This window comes from Cyprinodon tularosa, unplaced genomic scaffold (assembly GCF_016077235.1).
Source record: "Cyprinodon tularosa strain WSP-4 unplaced genomic scaffold, ASM1607723v1 ctg440, whole genome shotgun sequence".
NCBI classification, from domain to species: domain Eukaryota; kingdom Metazoa; phylum Chordata; class Actinopteri; order Cyprinodontiformes; family Cyprinodontidae; genus Cyprinodon; species Cyprinodon tularosa.
The window spans coordinates 520,671-543,022 of NW_024039164.1; the positions used below are offsets into that span (position 1 = coordinate 520,671).

The 22,352-nt window shown below is 39.9% G+C and overlaps 1 protein-coding gene across 1 annotated transcript in view; it reads right to left on the minus strand.

Moving 5' to 3' along the window:
- Positions 1-22,352, minus strand: part of scfd2 (sec1 family domain containing 2) — a 160,023-nt gene that overhangs the window by 105,520 nt on the left and 32,151 nt on the right. Inside the window, exon 4 of the mRNA XM_038300144.1 lies at positions 19,619-19,794. Coding sequence (XP_038156072.1) covers positions 19,619-19,794 — 176 coding nt within the window. The remainder of the gene's footprint in view (positions 1-19,618; positions 19,795-22,352) is intronic.

Consider the following 22,352-nt stretch of genomic DNA (forward strand, 5'->3'; position numbering starts at 1 on the left):
GCTGCATATTGGAGTATTTTATTTATCAGTGCGTATAAAATGGTAAAGATTCTAAAACCTGGCTTCTAAACATAATTTGTACATGAAGGTGAAGACCGTTCCCGTCTGGGTGCAACGCCATGTGGTTTCAATGTCTTGCTGTTGCACCTCATCGCCTTACAGTTGCAACAACTGGTTGTTGATTCAAACTGAGGAGACAGAATTCGAAGATATCCCACGTTCTTCATTAATCCGTCTACTCTGTGCATTGAACCAGTATTGCAAACAGCACAGCACAGCCTGTAATCTGTAACCTCAGCATAATGCTACCCACACCTTGGTTGTCAATTGGTGTAATATGCTTTTTAATGAAAGCCTCACATTGACACTTTTAAGTGTTAGTCTTGTTATTGCAACCAAATAGCTAAAACTTTATCTCCTCTAACCACAACAATTATCTCCATGCAGCTTTTGATTTTATCCATTTTAAAAACAGAGCATTTTGTGTTGAGCTTAAAGGTCCTGTTCCTGGAACAGGGGCGTCTTTCTTTGTCTGCATCTTCTTGGCCAATGTTGAGGTTAAACTCACCTCATCATCAGTGATACTGATGTTCCCCAACTTTCCAGTTGATAATTATCTTGGCTATATGTGGGTCAGGAGGATCAGAAGTAGGATCAGAACATCATAACTAATCTCTTCGGTTTGAAGGTTATAGTATGGGTAAAACTTTGACACAATCTAGCATCAAACACACTAAAATGGCAATTAAAATAGATAAAATAGGCTAACATTAAACTTCTGAAATGACCCAGAGCTCAAACCCTTTAAAAATGTACAGACAATGTTTAAAAGCTGCAGAAACCATCCAAATTTGATAGGAAGAGTCATTGAGCATCCAGCCAGATTTATACATCAATCATGTTTATGACCAAGGGCTTGTAAAGGTTGTGTGTGAGTGAAAGGGAGAAAATCCACATTAGCTCAAACTTGTGCCCCTTACTGTTTAAAAAAAAATCCTAGAGCTTGAATTTCCATCAGATTTCCACCATGCGAAAAAGAACAAATCATAGACATCGTTAAAAGCTCAGAATGGTCACCGTAGCAATGATGACTGAATGATTGAATGTAAACCTCTGATCGCTGCTGAAACTTTGCCAAACTCAAACAAAAGGCAAACTCTGGTGTCTGCTTCCCTGCATCAACATCCTCAAATCACAAATGCAAAGAGCAGCTCAGGGTAAAACCTGAGCTTAGAGCAAAACATAGCTGGTTTAGTTGAGATCTATACAAACTTAAATATATAAAGTAAGAGAACGGTAAAGTTTGAAGAATATGAGCCCTAAAAAATCAGAACAAACTAAACACCCTCCCCTGAAGAAAAGTTCCCATGACACCGGGATGCAGCAGGATTTCTCTCAGACTGATGGCTTCAATCAAATAAAGCCTTCCCTCAAAATTAGAGGTCCCATATGATCACACAGGTCACGGGACGGATTCAAGTTCTTATTACCAACATGACCCGACGTCAAAACATGCTGGTTTCAAAACTGTGTCAGATGTGGCACCACACATTAGCTGGCAATAACAGCGAGACTGACCCAGCTGTAAATACACACATGAAAAGCCTGCTGAGCTTCATCTGATCGTACATTCAAACCACTAGGATTCAGCCCACTGACCTATGTGGCCGCCTGCTGGAGCTCAGCCCTGAGGAGGCGCAAGTAATTAATGACAGGGCGAGGGGTGGTAACAGTCTGTCCCTGATTGACCCGGTTTGACCCTCGCTGTTTAGTCACCGTGGTGATTGGTCCGTCTCACTCCCTCGAGGTGATTTGGTAAGTCCCCGGGGTGACAAGGTAGTCCGCAGGGGTAGGCATGAGTGAACAGAGGGTTTGGGAGGGAGTTTCAGAAGGGTATTATTTCACGCAGCTGAAAAAAGAAGCTCCTTGTCCCACCTTTGCTTCATGATACATAGTGCCTTTCACAAGTATTCATAGTACCAAAAGTTTCTCACCTCAGCTCATGTTACAACCACTAGGTTCAAGAATCTTTAACCAGCACAAATCAAGCAGATGCATGATATTTCTGAGAAATAATAAAGAAAAGGTATATTTGGATTCACCGTTTGGGACATGCCCCTGCCACCTGTGCAGACAGTTGAGCACTTTTCTATTAGCAAAACAGCTCACTGTTAGACAGAAGGGAGAACATCTGAAATTTTTTTCAAGTCCCACATTCTTAGTTTGATTTCTGCCTGGTATTCGATTGAGCCTCTCTAACACATGGATGTGCTTTAATCCTATTGTTCCTCTGACTACGTTTTCAGTGTCACCCAAGACCCGAACCTCTAACAGGCGCTGCCATAGGCTATGCTTTAATATGCTCCATCCATCTACCAATACTGCTACCAAAATGCTTTACTATGGGAATGCTGTGTTAGGGGGGTTGTAAATGAGGTTTCCATTTGACTACAGCATCTTCAATTCTTGTCATGTATGTGGCCTGTGACAAACTTCAGATGGGAATCTAAATTATTCCATTAATAGTGTTTTGCATGGCACTTCTCACAGCTGCAGATTTGTGGAGCTCCTACAGGTACCATTGCCCTCTTGGCTCATACAAGTCTTAGCCTGTCCAATTCCAACCTTCTGCTTCCCTATGTAGCTTAGCTGAACTGGTCAAGAAAACTTGACCAAATGAGGTCAGCTGGATTGAAAATAAAACACTGCCACTAGGATGAATTCATCGTTAAATGTCCAGATCAATATGCTGTCTTTGGGGGGCAAAAAAAAATCTATGTTTCTTTGAGTAAAGCAGTTCCCAGAAAGGACAACCAGAAGTGCTGGAATGTTTCTCTGTCTCCATGAGAGATCAGACATATAGACACAAAGACGCATGTCCTGTGGGCTGTGACCTTCCCTGGCCTGTGCTCAGCAGGTAGTGACAAATGACCTGATAGTTAATCTGTCCTGAGGTGCAGCTTTTCAATGGGGAACAAGGGGGCTGTTTGTGACAACAGGAAGTTGAAACTTTGTTTCCAGAGTAAGCACATTAAAGGATGCACATGCATGAATGCTTGCATGCACACATAGGTACTAACATACCTTCTCAGTGCACTTATGGGGATAGTTTCAGATCCAGTTGAATAAAAAAAAAAGATGGAAAGAATGGCAAATAAAGTTGAGTGAGATGTAACTGAGTGAAGGCAATGGATCCTACTGTGACATCTATAAACTGGTTTATTGGATTGTTCAGTCTGGGACAGTGGGTCATTGTAAAGTCTTTAACAAATACCTACTGTCCTGGTAAATAGTCGGGTTTTTCAACTGCCTTCCTCAGTTAACAATCCAAGTGTGAATGCTGGGCATTGTGGTACTTTTTTCTAAAGCTGTGGTGAATTGTTGGAGTCTGGTCAGATGAAGTATGACTCGTACAAGCCAGGTCAGCAGTCCACACTGACCTGAATCAGCAGGGGTGCAGAAAGGAAGTGGCCACTCCATGAGTCTGTTCTGACTTGGTTTTCCTCAGTAAAAACATGGGGGATATAATGGAGTACAATAAGAATCCACGTGCAAAAAGGAAAGTGGATAATCTGGAGTGAAGAAGGTCCATATTCATTCTGCAAGCTTGGTTTAATTGAGGACCAGGGTCCTGCGGTCAAAGATGAAAAAAATAAAGTAACTTTGAATCATGCAAAACATCCATAATACAACCATTAGTGTGGGAAAAGGACAAAACACAGAACCACATAAAAGTTCTCCAGATGTGAAAGCCTTTGACTTGGAGTTGAACAGTCAGCGTAAACAATAGAAACTAACAAAATATGCAGCAGAATCCCCTCTTCAGATGACAGTAGATCCCCAAAGACTTGGATTCTGAGGCTTTGAATAACGGGAAATATTTATTGTAAAACCGAACTTGTAACAAATTCAAATGAGTCAAAACACCATTCTCCAATCCAGTCTAATACAACAAAGGGAATTTCCTCCAGGAATTTGCTGATTCAGTCATGCATTTCCACAAACTGTCCAATGACTTTGTAAATCTTATTACTATATTCTAATTCAAAAAGACCAGGAGCAGCATTAGAATGACTCAAACAGCCAACTTTCTATCTCTAAGCATCTGGCTAATGTATTTTCCACACTGGAAGCTGCATCTGCTTGAACCAAGCTCATTTTCAGGGAGACACCTGCAGCGCCTCCCAGGTCTTAAAACGTTTCTGTCCATGGCTCTTAACTTCAGAGGCAGATGGAAAAGAAGAAAATCACTTGGTCTTTTCCCCAGGAGGCTGTTTCAGCCATTGGAGACAGAAAACCTGCAATTTTACAATCAGTAGCACACACAGCAGGGAAACATATTCTGGCATGCAAGACCAAGAGGAGATGCTGATGAGGCTCACAATAGACATATGAGATACATAAAAACGCTTATAATATAACACACCACCATGTAGCATGATGGGACTGTTTCTTGTATTGAACACATAAAAATTATAACATTTCCCATATTTACTTTCTACCAAATATGAATAATTAAACAGTTTATTCTGATACATTTCGGCTAAAACGTTCTTTGACACAAAGAAAATTAACATCAAACCTTTGTCTTCTCTGGTTATTGCATGTGGGCAGTTAAAGTCCCACTGAAATAAACATGTTCTACCTCTGCTTCCGTTTAATCTTTTTGGATGGGACATAAAAACGCCTATTGCAGCACAGAAATCAACAGACAGCTCAGTTGGGTTCTTGGGTCCGTTTAGTGCTTGTTCCAAAGGACATATAATGTGCAATAGGGCCTACCTCGACAGGGCTTTAGATACTTTGCCTGACATGCATGGGTAAGCCTCGAACTACACGATCATGAAAGCCATCTTATTCATCCTGTGTTTAGGTTTGGCAGCATCTGATGCCTGTTTCACCAGACCACGATAAAGGATTAGGTCTGGATTTTATGGACATCCTGGCCTAAAAATTTCCCTTACGAAGTACCAAAAAAACGTACCATAGTGATTTATTCTGTGCAGCTAGCCTGCTCCTGACCAGGCTAATAGCCAGGCTTACACAGTCCTGGTGTCTTATTTGTTCAGTCAGCGCTGAAACCAATAAGGAACAAATATGGTTTGCATATTGTGGTATTTTCAAGTGCCTAGATTAAAAAACAATTCCTAAAGGCTATTATATAGTCAAGTCCTGGAATCATTGCGTTGTTATTATGGTAGCCATTATTGACTTGAACATTGTAACTCTTTGATGTGTTTTTAAAGACAGTGGTCAATCTAAGTTTGAAAAAAAAGCATTTAATAGACTATTGCTTGTGTTAAAAGATAAGAGAACTGCCCACACTACTGAACGAACAGCATCATAAAGACCAAGATAAAGCACAGAAGTCAGGGAGAAAGTTGAGATATGCAAAGCAGGTTGTGGAGATTTAATCCTTAAAATGAAAAGAATACGACACAGATGTAAACCTAAAGAAACATGGCCACCTACCTAAACTGACAAAGCAGGCAAGAAGAACATAACCTAGAGAATAATTCAAGAGGCCCACAGTAACCCAGGAGGAGCTGCAGAGATCCACAGCTAAACTGGGAAAATATGTCTGCAGTAGGACTAGATGTTAAATCCGTAAATACGCCCTTTAAGGACGAATGGTAAGAGAGCATTGTTTGATTTAGTTTTTGCCACATGTAACTTATGGAAAATAACATATATTTATCTGAACCATTTGCCTACACATTAAATACTGTAGTGCAGTGAGAGGTGGTCAAAAATAAAATAAAAAGTCTGTGAGTGGCTAAATACGGATAACAACCACTCTTAATTTCTTTTCCATTTTTTAACCTACCAAAACAAGGATCTCCACCTAAACTTTCAAGCTGAACAAGAAGGGCATTAATCAGAGATGCAGCCAAGAGGCCAGTAGTAGACCTGGATGAACTGCAGAGATCCTGAGCTCAGGTAGGATAACTATCCACAGGACGGCTATTAGTTGTGCACAGCACAAATGTGGTCTTTTTGGAAACAACAATGAAGCTATTGTTATAAAAAACAACAATAAGATTGTCTTGTTTGCTGTTTGCCATAGGCTGTGTTTGAGACAAATCAAGCCCTTTGAAGACGGTGCTTTGGGAGATGAGACCAAAATTTTACTTTTTTGGTTAAAATGTGGAGAACAGGTCAGAATGGACAAATTATTCTAAATCGAAACTCACTCATGTGGTTTAATTTTGCCTGCTGCATTATTACTTGCTTTTCCAATAAAGTCAAAAAAATATGGAGAACAAAGACTACACATGACTTTGAACACACAATCCCCACTGACAAATATGGAGGCAGCATCATGCTCTGGGGGTTCTTCTCTTCAGCGGGGATAGGGGAGATGGTCTGAGTTGATGGGAAGATGGATGGATTCAAATAAAAGTTTGTCATGTTGTTCAAGTATGGAAAATACATGAGGCTGGGGCAGAGGTTCACCAACCAGCACGTCAACAACCCTGAAAATAAAGTTTAAGGTTTAAAACAAAAGGTTTAAAACAAAAAATATTTATGTGTCCAGACCCAAACCAAATCAAGAGTTTATGGAAAATTTTGAAAACTGTTGTTAACAAACACTCCCCTGCTAATCTGACTGAGCTTGAACCTTTAGCAAAAAAAAGAACGGGCAATTAAATATCAGTCACTAGATTTTCTAAAGCTGGTAGAGAAATACACTAAAAGACTTGCAACTGGAAACTTCAGCCAAACATGATTTCAGAAAGTGTTGACTTGTGCAGGCAAATTACTTTTGCACAATGCCTTTTTTTTTTTTTTACATATATAAAAATTAAATCATGTAAAACTTTGTTTTGGTCTTTTACATAAATATCCAATAAAACATGTGAAGGTTTGTGGTTCAGTGGCAATAGGTGGAAAGGTTTAGGGGGTATAAGAGGGACAGTTTGACTCGGTTTGACAGAAAAACCTTATTGCAGAGGTACGACTTAAGCAAAGAAGCAAATGTTTAGTGGAATACACACTTATGAGCCCATTCTACTCCCTCAGCTGTAACTTTCAGAAAGCTGCAGCACTGTAACTCTATAGCCATTAACATCAAGCTATTAATACGCAGTTTCAGCTCAGTGGGCTGAAATATAGATTTATTAGAAAGATGCTCAGTGGAACGCTTAAAATGCAGAGCAGGCAAATTACTATTGACCCGAGAATTGAAGCCTGTGAGGCTCAACGTGAGACAACTTTAGTAAGTCTTCTCATGTTTCTTGGTTTTCCAATAGAGACAGATTAGACACAATCATAGCCGGCCATCCTGCTGGCTATGATTAAAGATAAGTAATGTAGTCAGCCTATCTGTCTGCAAGAGGAGAGGTAATAATAACAGGAAGGAAGATGAGTTGCTGTTGCTCCTGTGGCCCACCAAGCCGTCACCTCAGTTAAAAGGGTCCCTCTCTATAAACAGGCGTCTCTCTGCCTGTTAAACAGATAGTACATTAGGACTGAGCCGTGCAGGAAAATATAAACACAGCCGGCAGTGTAACGTTGCTCAGGGGTTGGGACCGGCGGAAAGGAAAGGGGCTTGAGATGGGATCCATCCCTGAATCTTCCTGGGAGTCAACTCCTTCCCCGCCTTTCTCCTGCAGTGTAATCCTTTCCAACTAAACACAGGAAGGAAGAGATAGGTAAATAACTCAATCTTCTGATAAACCCAGCTATGTGTTCCTTCAAGCTTTACAGCACTTGTTTTGCAAGAAAATACAGAAAGCACGACTTTCCCAGCATACAGGAGTTCCTGTCCACCATGTGAGTCTATGCTGTAGTAAACCATGTGTTTACATACAGCATAACAGAGAAACTGCGCTGATTTGTTCTACTGAGAAAGCTAATCTATATACCTTAAACCACAAACAAGCATGGACTTTAGTGCAGCAACAGCTTATAAAATGGTTCAGCTACATTAAATCCAGAACAGACATAAAAAAATTTTCCTTCCCAAAGCTGTGAAGGCAAACGCCCCCCTGTAGACATTCAACAGTCCATTTCATGACCAATGTCCATCTATAGGCTGCTTTAGCAAAAACTACACTTCATGTAGATACATCCCGCTCCATCCCGATGTAAATACTTTATACTTCTCTTTAGGGAAGTTTTTCAGCTGCCATATGATCTCCAATGTTTAACGCTTTTTTTCCCCTTTACTTTTAAGGACTTTTTTAATAGGGATGATGTGATACTTAGATTTCAAACCCGATATCAAAATTGTTTGATACTTAATACAATTTTACAATACAATAGGCTTAAAATTATTTTTTTAACATGCAACATTTTTAAATCTTAGCAGGAAACAGACTTTCTCGACAGAATCACAGATGGTAGTTAAATAGATGCGCTAATAAATGCAAACTAAAAAGCCCCAAAAAACACCATTAAAGAATATTTCTAAGTTATCTGAGGTATTATTCTTTTATTGTGAAAATAATCTGACAATCTAAAAATAAAACAGTAAAAATATGCAAACAATACTTGTCATTAGGATTAACACAATGCAGACTTTATGTATGTGGATACATACATTCATTCAACAATTCATTATCAGTCCATGCCATCCAATAAATATTCTTGATTCTTGAATTACTGCAGCAGAAAGATGCCACACTATGACACAACTATAAAACTACCAAGAAATGGCGTGCAAATTCTAAAACATGAGGCCTGGGAAGGAGGGCGTACCTCAGAGAAGCAACCAAGAAAGCAGCTCTGGAGGAGCTGCAGAGATTCAGGAGGGAGACTCTGTCGACAGGACAGATAACTGTTGTGCAAACTGGCCTTTTAAAATGTTGTTCTAAGAAAAATATGCCAAGTCTGGCCTGCAGTTGCCAACAAGCCATGGAAAGGACCCAGGAGACTCAGGGGAGTAGGCGGTCTGTACAGAAGAGAGCACCCAAAGCACACAAACATTTCACAGAAAGTAGAAACTAAATTTCACTTCAACACACCATTTCAAACATAAAATAATGGGGGTGGCAGAATCATGATTTGAGATTGTTTGTCTTTTTTACCCCCAAGCATGGACAGAGAAGCTGGTTGGATCTTAAGGGAAAATAGACTGAAAAACAGAAAATCCATAAGAATTAGAGACTTTAGTGTAGGTTAACATTCTTGCATGAGGACTCAAAACACACAGCTTGAAGTATGACGATGTGGTTCAAATCAAGGCTTTGTTTAGTGTAAGGAGACCCAGCGAAAGTTTAGACCTACGTATATGCAATTGAGAATCTAAGGTAAGACATGACTCTGGTTGGTGTCTAGATGAGCAAAGCCATTAGAAATATCTAAAATACTTACAGCTCTAATTAGAGCGAATGTTGGTTCTACAAAGTATCAACTCAGTACTGTAGTTTGAATAGTAAGGTGTTCTGCATATTACAGATTTCCATATTACATGCTATGCTGTGTCGGTCATTATGGTCTTAGCCGGACAAAACGAGGGAAAGTTTAAGAATATGAAGTTTTACAAGCCACTGTCGCTAAAAGAAATCATATGATCCGTAAAGTAAGGCGGAGAGACAGAGAGGCCACTTGGCTTAGCGGCAGACAGGAGAAGATCTGTGTTGCTCTGGGCTGGAAGTAGCGGAATGTCGTATAGGGAGGGGACAGATGTGGAGACAGTCAGTTCGGTCAGTACAGATGTGAGGTTATTAAAACAGTAGGAGGACTAAACGAGGTCAATGCTGGACTAAGGCAGGGGCCTGAAGTCATTCATGTTACTTTGTAGGAAACTACACTGGGCAGACTGGGACACAGCGGAGATGCAGCACAGGGGAATGTCTGGGATGTGGGGACAGACTCCATACCCTGGGGAAAGGCCAATTACTGGCTTAAAGCCCCTCGACTTTCTGTGGCATGCACCTCAGATCAGTTTTAAGTTACTCAGAGTCAGGACCAATATCGACGTGTTCCCTCTGCTGCCAAAGGAATGATGCATTCCAGATGTCACATATACGTAACTGCAAAATAATCTTCCACATAATTGTTCTTTTTTACAGATAAGCATAGAAAATTAGATGTTTTTCTTGTCTGGCAAGTAATAAAGGAGCAATAAGCTTGCATAATTGTCTTTGCAAGACAGTGCATGTCCAGGAGAGTCTAGAAACTGATGTCAAGAGGGTGAGATGTCCCTGTGCCACAACAGGCTGGTTGTACGTAGAGGAGGGTGGTTAATTAGGGACGCTCCCGTTAAATGACCCTGCCACTGCAATGACTAATCCACGGTGACATCAGCAAAAACATCAGTTTTTGCGAACCTAACACGCAGCAGAAAAGGCTGGAAACAGCTTCAAAACATTTAGGCTTTACAAACCATGACAGTTTTCTAAAAGAGCATCTGTTTTTGCAAGAACTTCAGTAGCATTGCTCCAGCATGAGATAATGTTGACTCTGTTCTTTCCTTACAGAGGGTGTTAAAAATAAAATAAAAAACATGCTGCATAGTGGAGGTAACCTAAAGAATTTTGCTGCACAGCAAAGGTATCATTGAAAATGAAGCATTACTGTCTGACCCAGCAGAAAGATTTACCTTGATCTTCTATCTTAATGGCAATTTTAATTATTCAATTTTCTTGAACAAAACAAAAGACGCATTTGAACGTTTGGCACTTCAGGACAAAGTGGAAAGTGTAAAATATTGTGGGAAGAAAATCAAGGTTAAGTACAGGTTAAAGTTAAGGTTAAAGCTAGGGCTAAAAAAACTAATCAATTACTCGAGTATTGAAATAATCCTCAACTAATTTAGTAATCGATTATTCATTAACTGGAGTATAGAGACTGTAAAACAGGCCTTTAGCTGACAGAGCGCCCCACTTAGAGCAGTAATTATATCAAAATTGTAAAAAAAAAAAAGATATTGCATTTAAGATAAAAAAAAAAAAAAGGTTTTCATCTGTCAACATGCTCTATCCAGAACTCCTTAAGAGGAAAAGTTTCAGTTTTATCTGGTTTAATTTTGTAAAATATCTTCTTTAAGGAACCTTTGGCTATCCAACTATTAATTAAATTATTGAGAAAATTATCGACTTATTCATCGATTTGCAAAATAATCGTTACTTGCAGCTCTAGTTAAAGCTATAAAAGGAGTTGTGGATTTTCACTAAATCACTGGTTGATATATGAGAAACATTAAAATTCTTTACAAATTCATGAATGAATTAACCTATTAACTAACATTTTAAAGAGATAATTATGCGATAAATTAAAAAAAAGACTTCCAAACAGAAAGCTTTCCAGCATCATTAATTCAGTAGGATTATAATCCATATAACCATTCTAAACCGCTTCACTGTTCAGCTATAGAGTTATGACCATAATTTATATTAGGATTTCATGCAATAAATCAACTTTAAGCAGCAATATGAACAAAAAGGTTTGTTTTCATCACCTTTGATCTGATATCACGAAGTAAAATGCACTGTAAATTATTGCCTTCAAAAGTCACTTTAATCTGACTGATTTAAACTAATTTCAGGGTAGATCAATCCGCTTTGTAAATGCCTGACATGTCTGTTAAAGAACATTATGGCAGGTCAGAAAGACGCTTGTTTGAAGAGGTTTAAAGATAATTTTTCTTTAATCTCTTAAATACATGATCCAATAATGAAGAGAGTTTGGGATAACTAAAGACTAGGGCTGCAAAATATCTGGAAAACATTCAACTTTACCTGTTTCTTTAATCTATTTGCCGTCGTTGTAACGTCCTTACCATTTTCTGGGAGCTAAAAAATGTAAATCATTAGGAGTATTCATTACATGTGGGGTTCAATAACAGTGGAAGTCCCTCAACCTGAACTTGCATATCATCATTATGAAGGTTTTGAATGGATTGTACTTCCAACCAAACATTACACTGCAGTTTTGCGAGAACTGATAATGTGATGAGGAGGGAGAATGGATATTTCGTTTAGCTCAAATGCAAATCTATCAAGACACTGCAATGCATTAAAACTGACAAGCTGGACAAGGAGAGGATTAATCAGAGAAATATTCATGAGGTCCATGCTAACTCTGGAGGTGCTGCAGACATTGACAACTCAGTTTGGAAAATATGTCAAAATGCAATCAATACTGTTGCATAAAAAATTTTGCAAGAAAAACATTGGATTGACCATATTCAGTTTTCACCAGCCAAACTATAAGGTCCACTAAAAACAAAGTTCAATTTGATCATTGTTCAGACGCTGCTGCAAACCTTCAACCATTAATAGTTTTTAAGGTTCTTATAGAATAGTTTCAGTTTCATTTTAACTAAGTACAACATATGCTTCCCATTTACACATTAATGCATTTTCTATAAAGTTTTCTTCTGTAAATTATTGTTAGATGCTCATGAACTGGCTGTACAGCTAGATTTTAAATTATAGCGTTTATTTCTGCAGCACTGAACCCAATCATACCGCGCCGACTGAGATAAGAAACAGGCACGCAGTCTGAGCGACTCTTGGGAGTTGGGGACATGCAGCCAGGCGCAGTTTTCCATCCATCCAAGAGCCACTGTGACAAGCAATAACTCTGAACTTAAATGTTTGCAGAGGCGTGCCCTGCTAATCCCAGCAGAATAAAGCATCAGGCCGGGGTGAGAGGGGTTAGCTCCTCTCTGCAGCGCTGCTGTCATCCCAGCTGTGTTCAGTGATGTGACAGAGCTCTTTGCAGCAGACTGTGCAGCACAATCAGCCACAATACTGGCCTTAAAGAGCTTTGGATTCCAAAAGATGGAGCTTCAACATGTCTGTTCTCTGTGGGAGGGAGGTGTAGTGGTAGCAAACATGTTTGTTTTGGCGAGGGAGAGCGTCTGACTGGGTGGCTGATGGGAAGCTAGTACAACGCGACTATGATGTTCTGGGAAGCGGTGAAAGAGCGAGTCTGTGGAGTTTAGCTCCGGTTGTCTATGCCTCTCACACACGGGCTCTTTAACTGTGGCCTGGAGCTCGACCAGGTCTGCTCAATCTGACCCTTTCAGGCAGGGGAGGAAAGGACAGGCAGGGTGGCATGTCAAACAAGAAGATATGTAGCCTCAGCGGACAATTCTATGCTTTATATTAAATTAGTAATAAATCCAATTCAGTATTTAATATTAAAGCAACCACACTGATGTTATAGTCCTACCTGGAGGGCTCTTCAAATAAAACCTTCAAAATCTAAATCTAACCACTTTTCTTATGAACCTCCCAAGTGCTTCACACAAATATATCACCTTTCTACTAGGGGCGCAGTTACACATCTGGATAAGTGGTGTGCATTAATAGAAAAGTTACACTCTGTTCATGAATATTTAGGAATAGTTTCCCACCACACCAAGAAGCTGAGCTGATACAGTGACAGTTGCAGTGCTTAAAACAACAAATGCATGGTGTTTCATGTTAAACATGAAATGATAGACTGGTATGAGGCAAGGTGAGAGCCCAAACTAAATTCAAGGGAAAAGTCTAGCAGCAGACTAGAGCTTGATAAGATATCAAATTCCAGTCACTAATCAATGTTTGCAATATTGCATTTGCAAAAGACGATAAGGATGGACATTGGTTAAAAAATTATAATACATAAGCTGCATTGGATGCATGGAGCCTACATATTCCTTTAATAATGTTTAATTCCTTTGCCTTAAATTCTGTATAAGTTGTTTTGAACTCCAAATGCTTTTATTATTTTGGTCATTGTTGTTATTTTATTCGAATTAATTAAATGTTTATTCTTCCGTACCTTTGTATAACAAAAGTTCTTATAACTCTCAAGCTACATTTTAAAATAATCTCTACTCAGTTTATAATTGTTTCATACATTTTGATCAGTTTAATTATGCTAAGCCAATCTTAGATCATTGTTAAGCTCTATGGGGGCTTAAAAAAGCCTTTTAATCAGCCATTAAAGGAAATCTGGTGTTCTTAAGGTGGAATGACTCTGGACAGCAATGACCTAGGGAGTGAAAAACAAACGATAGCATTTTGAACTGTAAGTGTTAATATGTGATTGTGGAATACTGATGTGATGCAAAGCAAAAACAGGAACAGCAAATTCTCCAGTCTGGATGGAGTAGAGTCACCTAATGCTCTTCTGGGAAATACATTGATAAGCACTGATATCCATAAAAACATGCTCCACAAAACAACTGGCTTGGATTTATGGAGTTGAATCTGTTTGGGCAGGATCCATTAGTTTAGCCACAAAGTTTGTTCTGTCCTACTTGAACTGTAATCTAAAGGGCCTTTAGATATTAAACTGGATATGATGAAATTCACTCTGAAATGTAGGAGCCCTTTAACAGGAAGCTTAAAAATAGATGCAAACTTTAACAGCCAGTATTTAGTCTGTTCAATTTATCTTAGGCTGCCTAGATTTGCATCACGGTTTTCTTTATTTACCAATAAGCACAACCTGGAGCTACACAAAGGATTGGGAGGTTCTTCAAAGCTTCTAAAGCAAACTGTTGTCAGTTCTGACATCGGTCTTACTGATTTGTGCTGTAGGGGTGTAAATAATAATCGTTTTGTATCGATGCATTGATCCAACAGCCGACGATTGGATGCATCAACACGTCCACAAGAGAAACGATTCATGTTTTGTTTTTTTTCTTCGGTCTTTTTTTATCCATTTGCTCCTAGACGTAATTCTCCCTCCCCTGCTGCGGTGGCGCTAAACCTATTTTGCCCTCCTACCGCACTCTTACAGCAGTGTGTTGCAGTGAGCTTGACACAGATATTTTTGATTTATGCTCAATACTGAAGCGTGGTCTGTGCTACACGCTGTGGGTCTAGATACGGCCAAGGCGGCGAGGAAGTGGGGGCGAGTTTAGTCCGACGACGTAGGGACATGAGGGCCAAAAAAGCTGGAAATCCATGTGGAAAAAGGGTCCCAGCGTTCTCGCGCACCTCACTCTTCTAGAGGGTCAAACTTCACGAGTTGTTTTCCGCAATTTCGGTCATAAAAACAAAACAAGCCGGCCTCCTGTCTGCAGCACTGTTTGCGGTCAGCTACAATTTGGGAGAGGCGGGGACGTCTGGAGCCGAGGAATTGCATTGCACTTATTGCACTGATTATGTGCAGTATTTTTGCAGTATTTTTTGATGCAACTTTTCTACTTCTGTTATTTGCTGTTGTTTCTAAAAAACAAAAAAACAAAAACATAACGATATTACAGCTTTCATTAATGTATTTCAAACTTTAAACTTTGTTTAGCCTGTAAGGTGTAAAAAAAAAAAAAAAAAAAATTAACCGATTAATCCAATTGAATCGAATCATATCGTGGTGTATTCTTGAGTATCGAAAATAATCGAATCGTTGGGTCAGGAAATCGATACTGAATTGAATTGCCATGATGGATGTGATTTACACCCCTATTGTGCTGTTAATTTTTTGGGCTGATATTTGAAGACGATATTACTTTTTCTTTCTCTATTAACATGATACATAGAAGACAATAATAATAAATGTGAGAAAAATCACAATTTAAACAAAATGAGATTACTGTATAAAATCAGACCAAACATAAACAAGGGAGAGCTAAATGAGGGTGGGACAACGCATATACTTCACATGATCTAAAGGCACGGCTGCTTAATGCAGTAATGAATCTACAAACCTGTTGGCCGATGCATAACCACTAAAATCAGCCCAAAATTTAAGTGGTTTTGCTGATGTATCGGTCTATCTCTAGGCTAGTGGTCTAAGAAGTCAAACTATAAGTGGGAAACTCAACAACCAATTCCTTTCTTACATTAGAAATATAATGCCAAAGCAGAGAGACCATGCTGACACTCACCAAGCTGCACTTGCAGATCATTCGCTTTGACATGAAATACCTCTATGTTTATTCTGTGCTTTCATTAAAAATAAACAAAAGGGGATAAAATGAGATCATTAAAGACTCTGAACTCAGCAGCCCCACACCTCTTTGTAACAACAGCCTACTTCAAGGCCTGGAGGTTCCCCACAGGAGTTGGCGCGGAGGGACTTAAACTGTCCAAGAAGCGACGGAGAGTCCAGGTCTGGTCGGTCGTCCCCACAGCAGCCCTCACACACACTCAGGCAGAGCAAACACAGCTCGACCGCCAGCCATGTCTGGGAGGCTTTTCATCTAGCCAGTTTCTACTGTAATTAATGTCTGTCTTTCTCTCTCTCTCTCTCTCTCTCTCTTCATGGTGAACCAAAGCCAAAAAAAACACATGGAAATGAAATAAACAGAAAGGGCAGAGGGGACACACAACTCATTTCCCTTAATACATTAATAATACTCAAGCTGTTTTGATTGCAAGCAAAAGCCCTCATATTGCTCTTATAGCCTCATTTTGAGATCAGTTTTTTTGTGTGAATATGTTTCTGGAATTCAATACAAGTCATTTAAATCTACTACTATATACAAGTTCAATGCAACTATTTTAAACCTGACAGGATTCAGTCTTACCTTCACATGAAATTCATGCCTGTTCTCACAAATAATGAAAGCAGAGCTAAAAATGTGCGGTTGGACAGTTGTTCTGAGTTATCCAGGTATGCTAGACAACCATGGGGGAGCGGATCAAAGTAAGACTTAAGAAAATAAATTCTGGAAGTAAAAGCCCCCGAGTCACTTTCCTTCATTTAATAAATTAGTGGATTTAGCTGAGCAGGGAGGCTAAGATGTTGTTTTCAAATTCCATCTTGGCCATGGTCGAGAGTCTGTTTAATTTTTCCCTGATATAGTTTAATAAGTTTCTGAATACAGTGAAGACCCAATGCTCTGCTTATGAATCAGGAATGCACAAAGGCTCAATGAAAAAGTATGAAGTAGATGAGTGAGGAAATGGCTGTGGCATTAGTTCACTATTAGTCTCGTGCCACTCTGACTGTTGGTTTCTGTAGGAGAGTCAAAATATGTCCAGGTCGCTGCTGGGAAAATAAAACAAGAGGTAAGGAACTAGTGGTTACTGTGTGCACTTTGACTTTTGATTTATTCCTATTACTCCACCTCCCCTCAACTACACTATATTGCCAAAAGTATTTGCTCACCCATCCAAATTATTGGAATCAGGTGTTCCAATCACTTCCATGGCCACAGGTGTATAAATTCAAGCACCTAGGCATGCAGACTGTTTTTACAAACATTTGTGAAAGAATGGGTCGCTCTCAGGAGCTCAGTGAATTCCAGCGTGGAACTGTGATAGGATGCCACCTGTGCAACAAATCCAGTCGTGAAATTTCCTTGCTCCTAACTAAATATTCCACAGTCAACTGTCAGCTGTATTATAAGAAAATGGAAGTGTTTGGGAACGACAGCAACTCAGCCACGAAGTGGTAGGCCACGTAAACTGACGGAGCGGGGTCAGCGGATGCTGACGCGCATAGTGCGAAGAGGTCGCCAACTTTCTGCAGAGTCAATCACTACAGACCTCCAAACTTCATGTGGCCTTCAGATTAGCTCAAGAACAGTGCGCAGAGAGCTTCATGGAATGGGTTTCCATGGTCGAGCAGCTGCATCCAATCCATACATCACCAAGTGCAATGCAAAGCGTCGGATGCGGTGGTGTAAAGCACGCCGCCACTGGACTCTAGAGCAGTGGAGACGCGTTCTCTGGAGTGACGAATCGCGCTTCTCCATCTGGCAATCTGATGGACGGGTCTGGGTTTGGCGGTTGCCAGGAGAACGGTACTTGTCTGACTGCATTGTGCCAAGTGTAAAGTTTGGTGGAGGGGGGATTATGGTGTGGGGTTGTTTTTCAGGAGCTGGGCTTGGCCCCTTAGTTCCAGTGAAAGGAACTCTGAATGCTTCAGCATACCAAGACATTTTGGACAATTCCATGCTCCCAACTTTGTGGGAACAGTTTGGAGCTGGCCCCTTCCTCTTCCAACATGACTGTGCACCAGTGCACAAAGCAAGGTCCATAAAGACATGGATGACAGAGTCTGGTGTGGATGAACTTGACTGGCCTGCACAGAGTCCTGACCTCAACCCGATAGAACACCTTTGGGATGAATTAGAGCGGAGACTGAGAGCCAGGCCTTCTCGTCCAACATCAGTGTGCGACCTCACAAATGCGCTTCTGGAAGAATGGTCAAAAATTCCCATAAACACACTCCTAAACCTTGTGGACAGCCTTCCCAGAAGAGTTGAAGCTGTTCTAGCTGCAAAGGGTGGACCGACGTCATATTGAACCCTATGGATTAGGAACGGGATGTCACTTAAGCTCATATGTGAGTCAAGGCAGGTGAGCAAATACTTTTGGCAATATAGTGTATCTTGATCTCTGACCTTTCAGGAGACGAACGCACGTGTACGTCCTTCCTTGTGAAAATGGGCTTCTGCTTTTCCTTTTCTGGACTTCACAGCTTTCAGGTTGAGAGGGAGAAATCTGTCATTTCTGCTGTGTTTATAGGATCTGAATGTTTTCCACGCAAACAAAACGGACTTTGTTTATGCAGGATGGAAAGCCCTGGATGTTAATTCAACATTTCTGGTCACCATGTTGAAAAGCCGCCACTTACCTGTTTAGGTTTTTTTTTACATTAATACGCTCAACGTTTCACATTATGATCAATATGAGTGAGACTTATAACATAATTTAAAATTAAATATAGTTTGTCTGTATCTGATATAAAGTCCATGCAAAATAAGAATGGGCATTAGAGTTTTTACTTTATTGTAGATGTTTTCTAATTAACATTGTGTAAAATAGCTACATATAAGCTCAATATAAGCTGCAGTTTTATTGTGGGGAAAAATGTCTCAGCATGCGTACTTTTGCTATTAGGAATGTCAAAGTATATATACTTTTTTTTGTCACTGACTCAAACATAAAACCAATTTTAAAGCTGGTTTGATGCTTAAATGGAATTTTTATTAGTTGTGTTTGATTTAAAAATAAACTTTGGCAAAATGAGCATAATCAGGATGGCAAAGACATTACACCAAAAACCAGAAAACCAAAAGGCTGGCCTCACTTAAAAACTCCTGAAACATCATTGTTTTGGTTTATTATAAAGCCAAATTTATAATCCAGAGGACTGAAAAGGCATAGAGAGCAAGAAATAAGTCCCGGATAGACACACATGGCTCAAAGCTGCACCTAACCATATGGACTAGAAAATGTTTGTGTTCATAAAAAGACAAAGAATAGGATTTTTGGCCAAAATTAACATTGTTTATAGATGTTGAGCTGAAGCTTTAAAACCTTAGAGGATTGTACAACTTGTAAAGCATGGTGGAAGCCAATTTGTTGATGTAGTAAATTACTAGATTTGTTGAATCTAGTAATTTATGATAAGGAGAATGGTTACAAATATAGCCAGATATGTGTCCAGAATTTGCAAAACACAATAAGAAATTATTTATTTTTGAAGTTGTATGTACATCTTAGATTCTGTTTGAAGTTTTTCAGCACCTTATGTTTATTTCTAAAATAATCTTTGTAGTTTTAACTGCTCTGGTATAAGAACAGTTCAAAAGAATCGTAAAAGCCCAAATCAATCTGATATTCTGGTCATGAGGAATCAATGTATACTTAGCGGGACTGTAAAACTGAAAATAAATCTGTCATAGGAGGTATTCTATTTATGACTGGCGGACTCCCAAGCCTTTATTGTGCGTAACATATGGATAGTAAGGTTGTATAAGATAAGCACACACCTGGAGCAGCAGCCTTTCGAAAGCCAGACAGGAATCCCAGCGGGCCAAGCTCGGGTGTCGGAGCATCTGGGCTGTGGCCAAGCCCAGCTGAAGTACCCCACAGTGACTCTCTAATGCCTCCCAATTCGTCCTGAACAACTTAACGTAGGAACACAGCTGCTCGGGGGTCACACGGCCTGAGAGGAGGAAGCAAATGCAACAGACATTAGTGAAAGTATGTATTAGATATGCATTTTACAGGAAATTCTCAACTACGCCTGTACTAGAATGAATGGTTCCACATAATGGATGGTCATGTGACTATATCCAATCATTGTAATATTAGAACAAACGAATAAAGCTGTTAGCTGGTGTCCTGTCCCAAAAGTTTGCCACGTTCTCAGTTATATACCAGCAGAGATTTGACCTACAGCAGTCATGCAGTTATTGTATTTTATTAGGCATTAACACCCACAGATGTTATTTGCGGACCTAGATTGCATACGCTGTTCGAGTGAATGCTGGTATGGGGAAGACAAAGAGACTTGGAAACTACTAATATTACACAGGTGGGGGACAGAGGACAGGACAAGTAGAATCATGGTGTTTGACCAGGGTCCCACCACATCCTGTGAGAGGAGTCATACCTGTATCTCTGAAAAGTAAATGCCATCGGTAATCCTTGTATGTCTTTCTGCAATTTTTGTTTCAATAATTTGTTTCAAGTCAAGAAATAAGATTTATTTTGGTGCTCAGAGAACAGATTGAGCATCTTGTACTTATTTTGTCTGTCTATGAATTCAGAATTTGGCCAAAAGTGCACACATGTAGTGCACTGCAAAAATGATCTTAAAACTAGTAAAAAAAGATGATCTGCGAACAGAATAACTATTTTTAGCCTTAAAATAAGATAATAAGATATTAAACACTTAAAATAAGAGACTGAAGTTTTTTTCTTATTTTAAATGTAAATCGTCTTATTGCACTGGCAAAGTGCCTGACTTACCCGCTCACTCAAATCAAGAAAAAATGTAATTCATTTTAGAAAAAATTACTTACAGAGATTAAAATTTTTGCAGTGTGAATACTGATGCTAGCACCTTTTTTGAAAGCACAGACACGTAAACTACTCTCCACAGAAATGTTTTTATGTTTTATGTCTGTAGAGCTAATACTGTCAGCCTCCCCAACATATCACTAACATGGTGATGTAGGTTCTCAGTCATCCAGGTCATAGTCATTCCGTAAAAATTCAAAAAATATCCACTGGACTTGGTTTCCAAGATTTGAAGACGTTTCGCCACCTCTCCAGGAAGCTTTCTCAATTCAAATGTCTGGATCCGCAGTGAGTTTGAGTCTTATATAGACAAAGCGTTGTATCGCTTGGAAACATGCAAATGGTAACCGATGAATGGGTCGTTTGGTTCCATCGTTAGCCTGTAATATCTGAAACCACCAACCAAACCAAACGACCCATTCATCGGTTACCATTTGCATATTTCCAAGCGATACAAGGCTTTGTCTATATAAGACTCAAACTCACTGCGGATCCAGACATTTGAATTGAGAAAGCTTCCTGGAGAGGTGGCGAAACGTCTTCAAATCTTGGAAACCAAGGGGGGGGGTATGAAGTGTTGACTGCTAGGCCGGGGGAGGGGGGCTGATAAGGTAGGCGGTGTTCAGGCGGTGTTCAGGCTACCGTCAACAGGTCGAGTTTGGTCGCTCCGTACCCCGCTGCCTCCCTGCTACCGTCCGCTGGGGTTCCCGGACCAGCCTCACTGCTTGATTCTGCTGCACTGTAGTTGAAAAAATTTCCGGACGATTTTGAAATTCCCCCTGGACATTTATTTAGGTATCAAAAGTAGGATATGTCATGGAAAAGAGGACATGTCTGGTCACCCTACCTATCAACAATTTGATGTTTCAGTGAGTGAGTGCTTGTTGCTATAATGCATCTTTGCTCAGAAGCTTCGCTCGTTGTAAAACAACCAAACAGCGCACAGTTCATCTAAATATTAATGAGCATGCCATAAAAGGAAGAAAACCTGTTTTATTCTAGGGCTTACAACCAGGTTTGCATTAGGGCTCATAGAAGAGCAAATGTGCCATTTTCAGCCCAGCCAATGTTACACACCCTATTGACAAAAGAGACCCTATTGACCCAGAGACCTTAAGGACCAGCACCAAATACCCTATAGAATCATTCTATGACCCCTTTAATACCTGAAGATGCTTTGCTAATGTTACTAGCTGTAGCTAAGAAAAAACAACAGCAAAACTAATGCATTAAAAGCAAGCCCCGAGCGCAGAGAGGAGCATGCACTCCTCCTTGTGATATAGTGGGGCCTTATGGTGCTGAATCTGCACGCATAAAACATTCAAAAATGCACCTGGAGACTAGTTCATGCACATGTGCTTTAAATAAACCTGCTCTTATGAGTATCTATCAAGTATATGCACTTTTGGCAGAGTTCTAACTTCACATTTGTCCTAAAGAACTGGAGGCATTGCAGTGGTCACCTTAAGTTACCCAGTGGTTTTCATTTTTAGGGCACTGTGACATCTACCTATTGTGCTAGCAGGCCTCTGAATATGATCATCTAGGCTCATCCACCTTTATATAGGATTGAGGGCATAGTGACTTGAAATGCTGGCTGTTGGACAGTTGCCCCTGATGTGGAATGTTTAACAAACATAAAAGAAGGTATAATTTCTGATGCACTTCCTACACAGCAGGTGCACATTTCCTTTAATC